Below are 18,068 nucleotides of genomic sequence, written 5' to 3' on the forward strand. Positions count from 1 at the left end.
TGCATCTTTTTAAAATTAAATTTAACGTATTCATTTTGATATCATGTGATCTGCACAGTTAGATGGTACAATAGGAAGTTACTCTTTTGAATTGTATGCATCTGACACAGCATCTCAACTAACACAAAAGTAAAATATCTTTGAGTATATACTAGAGTTATCACTATTGGTTCCTGAATGTCTGTAAACATTTCCATCATGCTGATTACCAAAATTTCTTAGATGAAATAAAAATCCCACAATGTTTGTAACAGACAATAGGTATATGATATCTGCCCTTCAACTTTACCAGTAATAGACTTTATACTATATTTTCTGTGATATATGCAGACACAAGAACAGATAAATCAAAAAGCCTCTGATTTAGTATGCAAAAAAACAGAGTGAAAGTTGTCAAAACTCCACTACATATATGCTGTTAAGTCACATAACTCTTCTGTAATACAGAGGAATATCCCAAATTGGAGGAAAACAGTAATAGTAGGCAAAACGTGCCCCCCTCTTTTTAGCTAAGACATTCACATGGATCAACAATCCAAATAAGGAGGTATACTTTGAAAATTTCATTCCCATTCCTTTCCCAGTCATCAGAGTTTGGACTAGAGAGGCTGGCTAAAGGAGGCTGGACTAACTTCACAGACCTATTGCCTTCCACGTGTGGATTATTATTTTTCTGCGAAACATAGCTGTTATTTTTGCATTTCCCCCTTGCATTTCAGTCCACCCTTCAACAGTAGAATGCTCTCAAACAGAACTTAATCTACCAGCCAATAAAATTACGGGTGGCCAGCAGTACAATGCCGAAGTCGTCAAGAGATCTGAGTTGCAGATCTGGCAAGCATCTTGTGCCCTTAGGAGAGTCAGGTAAAACCTGAGCCTCCATTTCCAAATTTGGAAATTAAATTGGCAGAACGAGGTCTGAAATTCTATAATTTCAGCCAACTCGACCTTGGCTATTGGAAGTTTAAGGCTATTATTAACTAGACAAATCTGACAGCCTAGCCTCTGTTGGACTCTGTTTCTTTTGTTCAAAAAAACTATTCACCTTTTCTTGTGGTAAATCAATGGCATGCAAGAAGAAGCTAGCTACCAAGAGAGGCGGACAATATACCTGCTTGAAGCTTTGTCTCTTTCCCTTCTGGATCACACTGAGTGAGACTTCCCTGTAGTTTAGCATCCACTGGGTCACAATTAACACCTGATTCTAAAGGTTTTTAAAGGTGTTGCAAGAGACTCAAGGCCACCGTGCCTGGCAACCATCAAAGAGTAGCTCATATCAATGTTTCCTTTTGAAATTCTAAAATATTTCAATGTTATGATAGTCCCTGTAAGTGATTTTATTCTCTAATAAAAAGCACTACAAGGTATGATGTTAAACGGATGCCACACTTATCAGGCCATCTAGATTTCCAGGGCAGAACAGACACAAAGAAATTGTCACAATAGATTTTGAGCAACAGAGATGGGGCCTTAAAAGCCAGGTTCCAAACCTCATGTGCTTCATTAATCTGGAAATCTCTGAAAAGTCTCAAATTAGAGCCTCTTTACTGTTCTTTCAGACATGGTTGAGTGATCTGAAGTTTCTACGAACATCTGTTTAGAAGTAAGAGTGGTAAAAGACACAGACTTCATCACAATTTGTAATCCAATACTTTGTGGTTCACTTTATCAGTCTTTCCTACCAGTCTGCAAGCTCTATGAGAATAGCAATAATTTCTGATCTGCTAACAATCGTATCTCCAGCACATAGCACAAGGGTTGACACAAAATGCAGAAGACATTTGTTGGAGAAATGAGGGAATAAACAAATGAATGAATGAAAACAATGCATTGTCTAGATTAGAGCACAACCTCCTAGGTTATCCGATTCAGATGCTGCAGTGGCTCTGACATTTTCGTTGCCTTTGAGTTGTTATATAATTCTATAAATTGTAGATAACTAATAGAATTGCTAAATAATGTTAAGTCTGGAACTGTGAAGGGCCCTGAGATGTTACCCTACTTGCAAGTTAAGGAGTTATATTGCCAATACACAGATTATATCTATCTGTTTATTGATCTGTCTACTACCTACCTACCTGTCTAATCTATACTAACAGACACAGAGGACCTCTGACTCAGAGACCATTCGCTCACAGAGAATCTCATTTACATCAATCCCTCATACCTCAATTTCCCACCTGCAGATGCAGTGAGTGCTAGTTAGAGCTGTGCCTGCTGGAGTTGTACCGGAAGAAGAGGATCACAAAATTATGAGGCTTGGGCTTACAGAGGGTACCTGGCACACTCTCTCCTCCTCCCCTCCATAGAGTGATACAGAGACTTTGGCTCTGGAATGTCACAAATTTTCTTTAGAGGAGAGAAGGTACAAGCCCTTAGGTTTTTATTACTCTCAGAAAATAAGCAAATGCATCTGGGAGAGATAAGCCTTTAAATCTCTTCAGAGCTATTAACTATCTCTAACTTCCAAGACACATTTAATCATCCTTTAACGTAGGTTGCCAGACACTTTTTTTTTTGTCTTTGCCTAGAAATAAAAGCACTGTTTCCTTACAACAAATAATTCTTGTCTATAGACAAGCAAATTCTACCTGGTTGACGTTCTAGTGACTTCCCTCCCCCACCATGGATGAATCCAGTGTTGCCTCCATATGCACATTTGTTTCCGTGTTCCTAACATGTAGATACGTCTTTTCTTTGGATTCTCCTTTGAACAGGTTGTAATATCTTTCCAATTTCTTCAGTAATAATGCATTTTTAAACATCTTTAAAATTTTTTAACTTTTATTTTCATATCTGCATGACAATCATGATTTTACTTTATTACAAATTATCTTTTACTAAATACAAAAAGAGTGGTAGGGTAAGGAGACAGGGAAATGAGTAAGAGATGGCTGAAATAGGCAGAAAGTCTACACTGAATGGTAGTTTGGGTCTACTCATGTCTTTTCCTGAAGAGATTTCACTATTCGTAAATAAAGCAACTGAGTAATTAAGAACTTGATTTACCTTAGGCTGGCTGCTATTTTTTAGTGTGATAACAGTGCAAAGAGAAAACATGCTGTTTAAGCAATACAGTTGCAAAGCTTGTGTTACTTCATGCTTAATAGCCGAAGGTGATAGATGCGATAAAGACTAAGAGCAGGTAGCAAGTGCTGTGTTAAGGAAAGCAGGAGACAGGAGGGGAGACAGCTAGCCTTCTGGAGCAAAACCTGATGTAAATAGGACTGCATTTGAATAATGGACAGTTATTTATTAACCCTCATAGCTGTTAAGAAGGCCTTTATTACTGAAATCTCTAAAGTAAAAATAATTATGCTATTATAAGTCTAACGCTCTCCAGCTTTCTCCTGTAATGGTCTCAGGAGCTCCTATCTCAGAAGCACATGGGGTACTTGTTAATAACGCAGAGACCCAGGCCTTGTGTTCTAAACTTACTGAGCCAGGGAAACTAAACCCGGGGGTCTCGGTAATGGGGCCATGAGAAGGGGTGAGTTTAACCCACAGAGTTTTCACTTTTAGAAAAACTTGAAAGTCTCATTTCTTCCCTCTGGAACAATCATCCTTACAGTGCAATGTTTGATAATGAGAAACTTCTTGAACGTGAAACAATTTCATTGTAGAAAAAGCAATGAAGGCTGGGTGCAGTGGCTTATGCCTGTAATCCCGACACTTTGGGAGGCCGAGGCAGGCAGATCACCTGAGGCAGGCAGATCACCTGAGGTCGGGAGTTCCAGACCAGCCTGACCAACATGGAGAAACCCCATCTCTACTAAAAATGCAAAATTAATTGGGCGTGGTGGTGCCTGCCTGTAATCCCAGCTACTCGGGAGACTTAGGCAGGAGAAATGCTTGAACCCAGGAGGCGGAGGTTTAGGTGAGCTGAGATCGTGCCATTGCACTCCAGCCTGGGCAATAGGAGTGAAACTTGGTCTCAAAAAAAAAAAAAAAAAAGAAAGAAAAGAAAAGAAAAAGAAACAGCCACTGGGATTCACCTTATTCTAACTAATTATTTTAAAATTATGTTTGGAAAACTGTTTACAAAGAAATTTCAGCTTTTAACATCGTTTAAGAAATCATCCATTCAAAATAAAGATTTTTTTTTTTTGTATATTTTAGCTTATAATGCTTAGAGGTATTTTAATACATGTGGAATCATTTGACACTAGTTCTAGACTAATAACTAGATTTTTAAATAAGACACATATTTGCAAGTTGGTGATTCAGCATCTTGTCTTATTTTCACCATACCTGATCTATATAATTAGAAGGTACGTTCTTGGCTGCAAGCAATGAAATATTGATAGAAGGTAACCCTTCCTAGTGGAAAAACTTTCAGGCTGTGAGAAAAGAGACCAGTGCTTGATCTATTCCTACCAATATTTTCACCCTGCTACACTTAACCTCCCTGAGCCTTGGCTTCCTTATTTGCAAAACCAGATCAATAAAGAGAGTTTCAAGCTATACCTCCTACACTTAACCTCCCCCATTCTTGGCTTCCTCATTTGCAAAACCAGATCAATAAGGAAAGTCTCAAGTAGTAACATGTATTTCTCACTGGGTTACAATACTCTGGGGTTGTCACTTTTGCTTGAATATGTTCCTATATTCCAGAGCTACTGGAGACATTTAGCTGTCTCTGGGTATCTGTATTTCTGAATATCTTGCTATCCACGTGGCTTTAAGAATTTTCTGAATATCCTCTTTTTCATCAATACTTTTGCATAATCTTGCTGAATGAAGCACCTTTAATCTCTGCATACTTCCAGTGACTCCAGTCATTTTTTTTTTTTTTTTTTCATTTGGGATCTATGACCCATCTGACCGCATTTCAAAATCTAAGCTCCTAAAACAAGGAATTCGTTCTCTCTTTCTCTCTCTCTACACACACACATACATATTCTTCAGGTCTCTTAGAATTGTTTAGTCTTAACTACAAGTTTTTTTTCCCCAAATAATTTGTTTATCAAAGATACATTTTCTATAATAAGGTACATTAATTTGCTATGTAATATTAAAAAAGTAAATGTTGATTTAATTTAAATAATGTATTCAATAAAATAAAATTGATAATTTATCACTTAGATAATAAAAAATACATATGGCCTATAAATTACTAAATTATTACCCATAATAAACATAAGATATGTAGTCAATATTCATTACACATGGATTCTCATTATTTATGAATTTGCCTATTTGCTAAAATTCATTTGTAACCCCAATGCTTTCACAGTCATTTGTGAACACATACAGAGCCGCAAAAATTGGGTCTGCCTGACATTCACATACCCCGTTAGAGCTGAACAAGGAAACACTGTTTTCTTCTTTCAGCTCTCATACAATAAACAAATGTCTCATTTGTAGTCTATTAAGTGCCACATTTTTTGCATTTTTGTGCTACTAGTTGGTGATTTTGCTGTTTAAAATGCCCCCCACTCCCAGAAATGTTGTCGAGTTCCTAAGCACAGAAGGCTGCATGCACTGAGCCTTAGAAAGAAAACACATGTGAGATAAGCTTTGCTCAAGCTTGAGCTACAGTGCTCTTGGCCATGAGCTCAATGTTAATGAATCAACAGTATGTATTAAATAAGGTGTCTTTAACCTGAAACACACATAAAACAAGATTATGTATTGATTGGTGGATGAGACCATTGTGACCAGAGGCTTGCAGGAAACTAATACTGTGCTTCCCGCTAGGAATAATTTGTTCAGTGTTTTCTAATCCAGTGTTTCTGGTTACTTTACAGAACATAACTACTGCAAACAATGAGAATGGATAGGGAGTGTGTGTGTGTGTGTGTGTGTGTGTGTGTGTGTGTGTGCTTCTTAAAGCTTCAAAGGCTAGAGATATTTATCAACCTATCACTGTCTAATTTCAGAATGAAACTTTCTATAACATGTGTATGTGTATAGCTCCGGATGCATTTATGGGAACATAGAATTTACAGGTTTGCAGTGGTGGATTGTTACATAAATCTCACTCACAATCCAATCTATCCAAGCTGAAAACAAATAAATAAAGCATTTTGGCACTGGAATTCATATCTTACACTTGTAAAGTCTTCTCTTTTTTTCTCTGTAAAGTCCTCTCACATTTGTTATGTTTAATTCTCACGTACCAGAGTTGCCAGTGCATACTAAAATTTGAGACCCATGATGTCTAAAACAGTGATTCCCAAACCTAAGGACACATAAGAATCATTTGGGAAGATCCATGATATGTTTTCCATTGACCCACTTCAGTGGTTGCTCTGGATCAGAACCACCCGCAGTGCTGTCTGGGCATTCGTACTGTCCAGGCAGGAGAGCTTCATTGAGAAGACACATATGCAGGAACCACCATTTGTTTTGGGTTGTTTTCGTGTATGGGGCAATGCCCTCAATGGTTGTGAGATAAATGGAAGCCACCAAGTGTGTTAAATGAAAAAACTTTGAAGATACATTCTACAGCAATTTCTGCCAAAATATGTGTTGGCACAGAGTTTGCCACCACCTGCAGTTTTTAGAACCACACATTCATTACTATAAAGAAGCGGTCGCTCCCAAATTCAAATGCCTCCTCAGAATCTTGTTTGAATGTGGAAAACCAGACATCTCAAACTCAAAAAAAAAAAAAAAAAAAAAAAAGATGTGTAAAACAGAGCTTATGATCTTTCCCTTAAACCTTGTCTGATCGCATCTTAAATAACAACAGTTCAAACACTCAATGGCCCAGGGCAAAAACTGTGTGGTTACTTTTGGCTTTTTGTTTTCTCACACATCATAGGTATGCAAAGAGAAAAATCTAACACCTTTCCTCCATCTACAGTGCTATTCTCTGGTACAATCAGTACTGGATTTTTGCATGACTTGAAATGGTCTCCCAACTCTTATAAAGTACGGTATGCATAGTCTCCTCACTCCTTTCCACCCCTGCTCCTGAAGAAGCATTCCCTAACCCAGGAGCAGTTGCAGTCCAATTAAAGGAAGTTAGATTGCATCCCACCATTTCTTAAAATGCCTCAGTGTCTTCTCATCTCATTTCAGAGTTAAAAACCAAAGGTCTTACAACATTGCCATGAAGCCCATACTCTTCCCCTCCCCATCCTACTTGACTCTCCCCTCTCTTCCTACTCCCCACTTACTCACCATACTCCCACTATCCTAGGTTTGTTGCTGTTTTCTAAACACACCAGGTAAGATCACCTGTCTCAGAACTTGGCAGTTTCTGTTTCCTCCGCCTGAAAGATACGTTTCCCAATTTTAAGTACCGAATCTCCCTTTGCAACACCCTCTGCCTCAAGGTATAATGATATTGCCCTTTTCCTTTGGTTTTGCTGTATAAAATATTGACTTCTAACACAGCACTCAGCTACATTGATCTCAGTTCAAAGTAACTTTCAGCAAATCATAAGGTTCTACATCTACAATGATACACTCCATACTAGCCACGGGAGGCTATAAAGCAGTTAAAATGCAGCCAGAGAGACTCAGAAAGTAAACTTAAAAAAAGAAAAATAGAGATGGGGTCTCACTATGTTGCCCAGGCCGGTCTCGAACTCCTAGGCTCAAATGATGCCCCCGCCTTGGCTTCTCAAAGTGCTGGGATTACAGGTGTGAGCCACTGTATCCAGCTGTAATTTAATCCTATTTTAGTTAAATTTTTTAAATTTAAGTTTAAATTTTTAAAATGCAGTAATTTTGTTTTGTAATTAATTTTAATTAAATTAGAATTTAAATAGGCACTGGCTAGTGGCTACCATGTTGGACAGCACAGTTCATCTAGAATCTATTGTGTGTGTGTGTGTGTGTGTGTGTGTGTGTGTGTGTGTGTGATGAGGAAGAGATCAATACTCCTTTTACTGACATTTAAATACAATTTCCAGCAGCACTACTGGTTGAAAAGACCATCTTTCCTTCATTACATATCAATGCCACCTTGGCCATAAATCAATTATCCATATATGAGTGAATCTGTTTATAAATTCCCTATTTTGTTTTTATTGGCTTATTTATCTTTGCGACAGCTAAATACAGCTTTACATCGCTATCTGTATAATGTCTATATCTATCTAATAGAGTTGAATCCTTCAAATTTGTTCTTCAAGATTGACTTGGTTCTTCTTGCCTCTTCGTATTTACTCATGAATTTTAGAATATGCTTGTTGATTTTCACCAAAATAATCACACCAACCTATAAACAAACACCCTGCTTGAGTTTTAATTTAGGTTTGCACTGAATCAATATCTAGTTTGGAAGAACTGATATTATACAATATTGAGTCTTCTAATCAATGAACTTTTTGTTTTGTTTTTTTGTTGTTTTTTTTGAGATTGAGTCTCATTCTGTCACCAGGCTGGAGTGCAGTGGCACAATCCCAACTCAATGCAACCTCCACCTGCTGGGTTCAAGCAATTCTCCTGCCTCAACCTCCTGAGTAGCTGGGATCACAAGCGCGCGCCACACCCAGCTGATTTTTGTATTTTTAGTAGAGACGAGATTTTGCCATGTTGGCCAGGATGGTCTCCACCTGCCTTGGCCTCCCAAAGTGCTGCGATTACAGGCATGATCAATGAACATTTTATATTCCTCCATTTATTTAGGATATCAGTTCATCTAAAGGGCATTTTATACTTATCTGTGTAGAAACCTTGTACATCTTTCATTAGATTTACTACCCTGTGTTTGAGGCATTTTGTGCCATTGAAAATATGATCTCCTGAAAGTTTATTTTCTAATTGTTATTGTTGATATACAAAAATAAAATTGTATTTATTGTTCAATGGCAATCCTAATCTTAATAGTTTATCTGTAAATTGTTTAGAGTATTTTAATACATAACCTGATTATCTATGAATAATGAGAATCTTAGTCTTTTTTTTCCCCAACACTTATGTTTTTCATTTCTTTCTCTTCCTTTATTTCACTGTCTAGGACCTCCCATACAATGGTGACGACGATGGTATTAAAGGCGGTAACAGGAAAAGCTTTCAAATTCCACTGTAAACTAGTATATGCTATAAGGTTTTCTGGTCTTTATCAAAATAAGGAAACTTCCTTCTATTGGCAATTTGTTGAGTGTTTTAAATTATGGATGAATATTGCATTTAATCAAACACATTTCCCATGTTTATTAATTTCTATGTAAATTCATGTAAGTAAAGAATTCAAGAAGATGTAAGCTTTATGTTTACATACATTTAAAAAGTAAATATTCTTCAAAGTTTGACATGTATCAATCTTCTCCCAGAAATAATCTATCCTTTTTGTTTGGGGACATAATTGGAAACATTTATTATTAGATGTTTTACACAGATGCCACATGCATTAAAAAAGATATTTAAAGTCATTACCATTTAACTATTTTTTTAAGATTTACGTTCAGTTTTTCTAAGGAACAATACACATTTTAATCAAGTTGCAAATTAGGTCAACATTCTGCTTATTTCATTTTAATTTTGCATATTTAAAACATGCATGCAAATTTAACTATAAAATAAAAGCCGATTAACTCACCAGTCATATTGCAATATAGAAGAAATGGTTCCAGGGGACCACTTCCATCTGAATCTATATAGTAAAACCCTGAAGTATTTCCTCTGTGCTTATAGGCTTCACATGACTGCTCATAGATAGCTTTAAAAAAAAAACATCATTAATGGAATAGCATGAAATGAATCTCAATTTTTATTTTGGACATGAAATACTGCAAGTCTTGAAATTTAATATGTACATTACTGACCAGGAGAAAAGCAAAACTTACTTTAAAACAAAACTCATTCTTTTTTAAAATTAACATGGATGAAAGTGATTTGACAGAAAAAATGAGGTTGATTTTATGACTTCTTAAAATCACTAAATGAAAATGAAATCACTTGGTCAAAACCAAAATTTAGCCACTTTGATATTCTGAAGAACAAGGAAAGAGAAGGTAGGTGTTTAAATGTTAGAGCCTTGTAAGTATAATGTCATAACTTATCTTGCGGCACACATTTTGGAATTTCTAATTCTAGTAGCACCTTGTAATAACCTAATGTCTGAAGCACAACAGTGTAACCTCCTTAAATAATCTGCTGTTAGCCAATAATTATATAATAGAAACATTTTAAATCATGTTATAACTATACTCCATTCCCACAGAAAATTAACTATAGATAAAATATTTTTTCACAAAACAAATGTCATTCACAAAACTACTCATCAATAATTTCTAGAGTAATTTACAAAAGAAACTCTCACCAATGCCATAATGAGAATTCAAGATAATTAAAATTCAAAGCAGAAGAAATACTTGTATGAACTATGCCCTCAAGTGGTTTCAATGTGTAATGTGTTAGATCCATAATCGGACGTTTGGATGTTTTTAATTATATAATCCTAAATTTGCTATGTACAAAGTTTCATATCAACACTTGTGTATAATGCACACTTCTCATTGAACACTGGGTCAATTATACCAATAGCTTCTGTTAAGCATTTTATTCTGTGAAACGAGAAATAAACAATCCCCTGAATATTTGCCCCTGAATCTATTTTAGTTTTGAAAATTATGTTAATGAGTGTTTAGACAACGTGAAATACTATGGCTAATTTGTTCAATGTTACCAAAATTTCAAGTAATCATGTAAATTTACTTCCACACTTCTCCACAGTATGATGGTTTTATTTTGTTCTTATTATATATCATGCTGATAGAGATATAAGCATGGTTCATTTTCCAGTCACATTTGCATTTTGTGCACTGACATGGGTATGTAAAAATGACTAGTTTATACATTTCAATGTACACACGCATATGTTCATAAAGTCCTTGAAAGAGTTTGGCAGAATATCCTAACTTTGTGGTGGGACTGGTTGTGGAAAAGGATTGGATAAGAATACTTGGAAGGACTTCTGAATTATGTGTATGGCTTGACTTTTTATAGCATGACTGTTGATTTATGTGCATGGCTTGACTTTTTATAACATGACTGTTTACCGATTACTTCCTAATAAGGCTTTGTAGCAAATTCCATCTCCTGCCCTCCACTGTTGCCAAGACTGTCGTTCTGGCTCCATTTCTCAGAATAGTTATGGGCAAAAACCCTTCAACTGTATTAGAGCTGTCTTCTCAAGAACCTAATAAATTAAACTAAATTATTGGATCAAATTGTGGGTCACAGATGAAAGTAACTCTATTTATTATCTAATTTTTGTCTTCAGAGTTGTTTAGTTTATATTTAGATTCAGTCATTGATAACAATTAAAATGAATAGTCAATGAAAACACTGAATAGCTTTCTGTTTTGAGTTAGTTACTACATGGGGATAATGGAGGATATAAAGAATTAAAATATACTGTCCCTTCACTAGCTGGATGTCCTGGGTCAAATAACTTGGCATGTGGGTACAGGTGAGGTGTTGGCTTCTGGGTACAGATGAGGTGTGGCTTTATTACCAGCTAATATTCTTCATAACAATCTTATGAAGCACCTCAACATACACAATTCATGCCCAGGAATGACTCCAGCAATAGTGGTAGAGCTGGGAGATTCTCTTGGTGATGTCCTCCCCAGTATCGAATCAGGGCTTCTGAGGGTCCTCTGTGCAGGCCCCCAGAGCTGGGAGCCCAGGATTCCAATCTCAACTCTGGCAGGAGCACAGTGTAATAGACAAAAGGTGGTGAGACGGATGGCTTTGTACCTAACACCCATGTCTTAAGTCAAGGATACAGGAGGTAGTATTAGTTCAGTTGCTCAGAAATGTCAGTAATAATCAGAAAAAATGGCAGAAAAATGGGCATTTTGGTCTTCCCATCTGTGCCCCGGAACAACTGGACAATGAAATAACATGAACCTCACAACACATGCAAGCCATTTCATCAGAAAAAAATTTCATGATTTGTAATATAGGAAAAAAGGGATATTGGTTGTTATCCCAGGCTCTAGAAGATGACGTCACAAGTTCACATCCTCACTCTGCCTCAACTATTTTAAGTAGCCTTGAACAAGTAGATTAATATCTATTTCTTTATAAGTAAGTTGCCTATAATAGCATTCACCTACTAGGGTGACCATCAGAATTAAACGAGCTAGGACATATAAAATATTAGATCCATACCTGGCATTTAGAAAGTATTGAATAAAATTAACTATTTATCTACCACCATAATTTAATCATTATCCACCACCCTTTTCCTTATCACCCTCATTAAATAGGGTTGCAAGATAATATAAGGATTATCTGTGCAATAGACTGAAGGTTTGTGTCCTCTCAAAATGCATATGTTGAAACTTCGTCCCCAATATGGTGGTATTTAGAGGTGGGGCCTTAGTGAAGTGATTAGGCCATGAGAGTGAAGCCCTCATTAGTGGGATTTAGTGCTCTTGTAAAAGATTTCCCAGAGAGATCCCTCAGCCCTTCCGCCATGTGAGGACACCGTGAGAGGATGGAAGTCTATGAAGCAGGAAGCACACCCTCACCTAATCTGCTGGCATCTTGATCTTGAACTTCTCAGCCTCCAGAACGGTGAGAAATACATTTCTGCAGTTTGTAAATAACCTAGGCTACGGCATTATGTTACAGCTCTCCTAATAGACCATGACATCTAGTCCCTATTGGATATCTGAATCTTCATGCCACAAACCACCCCACCCCAGTCCAACCAGGGTTGTTTCTGAGAATCTCTTTGTTTAATTGCATGAATAATAAGAATTTGGTAACTGAGCATGTACTTGTACTGTGCCTTCTAGAAAGTTTAGTGTCAAAATGCTGGCCCAATTCAAGTAACAGAGCAAGATAACAAAATTCACCTTCTGCATTTTATTTGTTTTCGATCCTTGGCTACCTTTCATCTTCTATATGTATTTTCCCTTTGCCAGGTATCCTCTTTTCTCACCTGTTTAATATTATGTACTTCTATAGGCTATCTTGACTACTTTATGAAATGAGATGTGGATTAACAACTGGATGCTGAGTTTGCACAGAACAGACATAATATACACACAGCAATGAAAAGGGAAATGGGACAAAGAAACCAACACAGGGGCAAGAAAAAGCAGATGTGTTCCGCTTACAGTTATGGCAAGTAGCTCCTCTGTAACCAGTGTTGGTACAGTTACAATGAAAGGCGCTCCAGGACTGGGAACACTCCCCACCGTGTTCACAGTAGTTGGGGGAACACCTAAAAGAAGGTTCAGATACAATCACCAGTTTCCATTTTAAGATATCTTAAAGTATTGACCATTTATACATGGTCATGAGAAAGACGGATTTCAACTATAACATAATGACTAATGATGCTTCAGTCTGTTGTTAATCACTTTAATCACAAAACTAAACCTTAGATCAATACATTCATCAGATTTCAGCCAATTCTCAGGTAGTTGTGACTGCTTAATTTTCAACATGTCTCACTATATCAGAGCCCTTCATTTTCCCTAAGTGACATAACATGGATTCAATATGTTGGCAGAAATATCCATAGCATACATGAAATAACACTTTATCACACTGAATTGCTACATTGTTCGAACTCTGAAAGGAGAAGGAATAAAGATAGAAGAAAAGGTAAAAGGAAGACAGAGGAATATCTTTCTTCACTTGAGGTATACTTCTAGGAATGTAGGAGAATACACAGTATAGGCTCACAAATTTCAAGCAGTGTGTCGGGGTGCTCTAAGGTGCAAAATAGAACTCACAGGGACTCCCAGGATAATTTAAGTCTTCAAGAGAAATATCTGTCATACTCAGCACCTATCAAACACTGTGTGACTTACTAACTAGCTTGAGGTAATTTAGTTTCAACATTAGATCATTATATATTCCTTTTAATCACATCCTATCCTTGAGGAGCAGGGTTTTAGTAATTGATTATTTATTTATGAATTTATTTGAACGGAGTCTCGCTCAGTCGCCCAGGCTGGAGTACAGCGGCGCGATCTCGGCTCACTGCAAGCTCCGCCTCCCGGGTTCACGCCGTTCTCCTGCCTCAGCCTCCCGAGTAGCTAGGACTACAGGCGCCCGCCACCATGCCCGGCTAAATTTTTTGTATTTCTATTAGAGACGGGGTTTCACCGTGTTAGTCAGGATGGTCTCGATCCCCTGACCTCGTGATCCGCCCACCCTGGACTCCCAAAGTGCTGGGATTACAGGCGTGAGCCACCGCGCCCGGCCGTAACTGATTTTTTAAAAAGCAAGTACCACGTGAAATCAACATTGAACAAAAATATGAGGCTAGTGGAGTCTCATCTATTTTTTGTTGTTGTTGTTGCTTTGGTAGTTTTTTTTCTGAGACAGAGTCTCACTGTTGCCCAGGCTGGAGTGCAGCGGCACCATCTCGGCTCACTGCAAGCTCTGCCTCCTGGGTTTGAGCAGGGTTCTGCCTCCTGTATCCTCCTGCCTTAGCCTCTGGAGTAGCTGGGATTACAGGCTTTCGCCTCCACATCTGGCACTGGAATCTGATCTGATTTCAAGTCTTGAGAAACGGTGGTGTGTTCAGCAGCCACACATGTCCAAATACTAAGTAATTGTGTTTAATTAAAAATAATTATTTTCCAAATCATGTATATCACTTTTTTCAAAAGGTTCCTAGGTTGTTATGGCATATTTGTTAAGTTTTTTGGACCCGAACCACTTTTTAAGGTTAGGGATATATTTCTAGTGTTAGGAATGTCTTTTGGCCTAGGGGCACGGTGAAAATTACCGAGACACATAGGGCACCATAGATGAAGAAGTTTGGAACGTTTCGTTATTGACTCAAATAGCCCTAATCAGATTTTTGATGACTTTTAGGATGTAGAATGAAAGGTACATTGAGATCAAGACTTTAAATGCCCTCATTCATTACAGATTAACAACCAAATAAACTACAAAACCTGCAAGAACATATTTGTGATGGGGTTTTTACCATCTCCTTTATTAAAACTAAGGAGGAGAACTTCCTGTTTTGCTTACAGAATTTTTCCAATTTTAACTGAAAAGGATATTATGGATTTTTTTCCCCCTGATTTATAAGGACTAAAATGGCACTAACAATCCCCTCAGCTTAATCACAATTTGGATAGGTTTCTTGGTGACTATAGGCACTTGACCTCCCTTATCTTAGAGCCTTTACTTCAGAAAACTTTCCGTGATCAATTCTTTCTTTGCCCCTTTCAGATATAAATCTTCTCCCAGCCTCTTGCCAGTTTTACAACCCAGGAATGTCTTTCAAGGACCTGGGAACCACCTCTTTGAAATGTAAGCATTAAGAAAGATACAGCCCCTATTTCCCAGTCTCTGGGGAGGTAGGAACCTAACTTCTTTAAGCACCAATAAGCAAACACAGATGGCCTCATCTCGCTGACACTGTTAGCCAGTTGTAAGGAATAAATACTTATTAAATTATTCGTAGCTAAACCACTTTTAAAATCAAAGTGTTAGGTCTATCTTTCGGCTTAGAGGTGCAGTAAAAAGTTACTGAGACAGCTAGAGCACCAGGAGCAAACAGTTCGGGAACTTAATCAAACAGCCCTGATCAAATTATTGATCCCTTTTAGGATTCAGAATGAAACATAGCAAGAGACCAAGGCTTTAAATGCCTCATTAAAAAAAAAAAAATCTACAAAAAAATCCCAGATTTTAAAAAAATCTACAAAACCCGCCAAGAATATATTCATAATAGGGTTTCTGCCGTCTCCTTTATTTTTATTTTTATTTTTATTTCTTTGAGACAGAGTATCGCTCTGTTGCCCAGGCTGTAGTGCAGTGGCGCGATCTCGGCTCATTGCAAGCTCCGCCTCCCGGGTTCACGCCATTCTCCTGCCTCAGCCTCCCGAGTAGCTGGGACTATAGGTGTCCACCACCACGCCCAGCTAATTTTTTGTATTTTTTAGTAGAGACAGGGTTTCATCAAGTTAGCCAGGATGGTCTCGATCTCCTGACCTCGTGATCTGCCCACCTCGGCCTCCCAAAGTGCTGGGATTACAGGTCTGCCATCTCCTTTATTAAAACAAAGGATGGAAACTTCATGTTTTGCTTACAGAATTTTTTCCAATTTTTAACTAAAAACAATATTATGTATTTTTCCTGGTTACAAAAAAAGAGATGTCCACTGTACAGAAATTAAACAATCCAGGAAAAAATAAAAAAGAAATGTCATTGACATCTCACTGTGTATGAACAACCACTACAAACTCACAGATCTGTGTGTATGTCCATAAATATAATCATAAGGAAATGCTACTTTACAATCTGCTTTTTAAGAAACCAGAAATTAATAATGACCATCTCTTCATATCCATTAAGTTTATACATATTTAGCATTTTTATAGATTCACAGGAATTCATTCAAAAATGTGTCATGATTTATTTAATTTTAAGCATTTCAAATCAATGACAATGTGTAAAAACAGGAAGACTTTAAAATATTAAAACAATAACAATTCTAATTGGTAATCAAACCAGAAATGACATTATTCAGAAAAGGCTTTTATTTCCCCCTATGGAGTATATTTATGTCTTTTTATTTTTTTAACTCTTAAGTTCAGGGGTAACTTACGTGCAGGTTTGTTACCAGGTAAACTTGTGTCATGAGGGTTTGTTGTACAGATTATTTCATCACCCAGGTATAAAGCTTACTACCCATTAGTTATTTTTCCTGATCCTCTCCCTCCTCCCACCCTCCAACTTCCAACAGGTCCCAGTATGTGTTGTTCCCTTCTTTGTGTCTATGTGTTCTCATCATTTAGCTCCCACTTATAAGTAAGAACACGTTGTATTCATTGCATTAGTATTCACAATGGCAGACACGGAATCAACCTAAATGCCCATCAGTGATAAACCAGATAAAGAAAATGTGGTACATAGACACCATAGAATACTATGCAGTCATAAAAAAAGAATGAGATCACATCCTTTGCAGGAACATAGATGGAGCTGGAGTCCACTATCCTTAGCAAACTAATGCAGGAACAGAAAACCAAAGGTTATTCTGTAGCAAACCTCAAACCATGTTTTAAAAGGAGTTCAATATAAGTGGCTTTGCCTAAAATCCAAAAGAATGACTCTTAAAAGGCTGTGATACATATGCTATTTCTATTTGATCTGCTTCAAAAAGACCAACTGAGTCCATTTTTCTTGATTCTTATTAGACCAGATTTTTCATAATTTTAATTCAAATGTGAAAGATTAAATTGTGACTTTTATTTAAAGTCATTACATTATCGTAATGTTTACTACCGGTAACCTATGGCAATTTATGTTCTATAGTACTCATTCTCACCAAATGTTCTAAACTGTTGTATTTTACACTTTTCTCCTCCCTACTCACTACAATACAAGATAAGACAATTCATTAACCCATTTTCTCTAGCCACTAAAGCTTTTCCTTGGACACTGCCATCATTTTCATTGCTTGTGAACTTGAACAAATTCTTACATCAATATACCCAAACCTAAAGTGATAGTAAGGTTTTGATTTCTCCTGATTCCTGGTCTATTACAATGTAAATTTCAAAAGCTTTCATACAATGTAAAGATGTGCTGGAATTAATATTGAAGTAAGCTCTATACAACATTATCACATTTAGGGAAATAAACCTAAGTGCCAGTGAGTGCTAGGATAATGGTGACCACCACAATTTTCAAATCTTACATTCTCCCTCAAAACTTTGATATCGACAAGAACCAAGCTCCCCATGTCCCTAGCGCTCGCCTCCAAAAGGACCATGCCTGCAGTATTAGAGGAGGCAGAATAACACCATGATCTTCAAATCAACTGGAATAAACCCCGTATGTCAGTGTAAGGAACAAAGGGTAGGCTTGGGGACTCCATGGAGAAGAGGGGAGGGAAGGTAGGCAGGTAGAAACTCCACCAGAAACGAGGAGGAAAACAACGGGCCTATGGAGGATGGTGCCATGGAGGCTGGAGGCCAGAGCCCGAGGGCTGGGTAACAGAAGTGGATTGGAAGGACAGGTGATGGAGGTGCAGAGGCTGGAGGCAAGGAAGCCAGGAGTTGGGTACTGGGCTTGCTAAGGTCACAAGGTGTATAATGTCACTCAACAGCCTGTTAGTTCCTGTCAGTGGTCTCTCTGCAGCCCAGGTGTGCTTTGATACCAAATGATAT

The 18,068-nt window shown here is 37.4% G+C and overlaps 1 protein-coding gene across 7 annotated transcripts in view; it reads right to left on the minus strand.

Annotated features, from left to right (window-relative positions):
- CNTNAP4 (contactin associated protein like 4) overlaps positions 1–18,068 on the minus strand; it is a 294,017-nt gene that overhangs the window by 78,642 nt on the left and 197,307 nt on the right. For all 7 annotated transcript variants that reach the window (XM_030924957.1, XM_030924953.1, XM_030924955.1 and 4 more), the window contains 2 exons: positions 13,038–13,144; positions 9,500–9,619 (listed from right to left, as the gene is read on the minus strand). In XM_030924957.1, coding sequence (XP_030780817.1) covers positions 9,500–9,619; positions 13,038–13,144 — 227 coding nt within the window. The remainder of the gene's footprint in view (positions 1–9,499; positions 9,620–13,037; positions 13,145–18,068) is intronic.

The sequence above is a fragment of the Rhinopithecus roxellana genome, chromosome 20, assembly GCF_007565055.1.
Source record: "Rhinopithecus roxellana isolate Shanxi Qingling chromosome 20, ASM756505v1, whole genome shotgun sequence".
NCBI lineage: Eukaryota > Metazoa > Chordata > Mammalia > Primates > Cercopithecidae > Rhinopithecus > Rhinopithecus roxellana.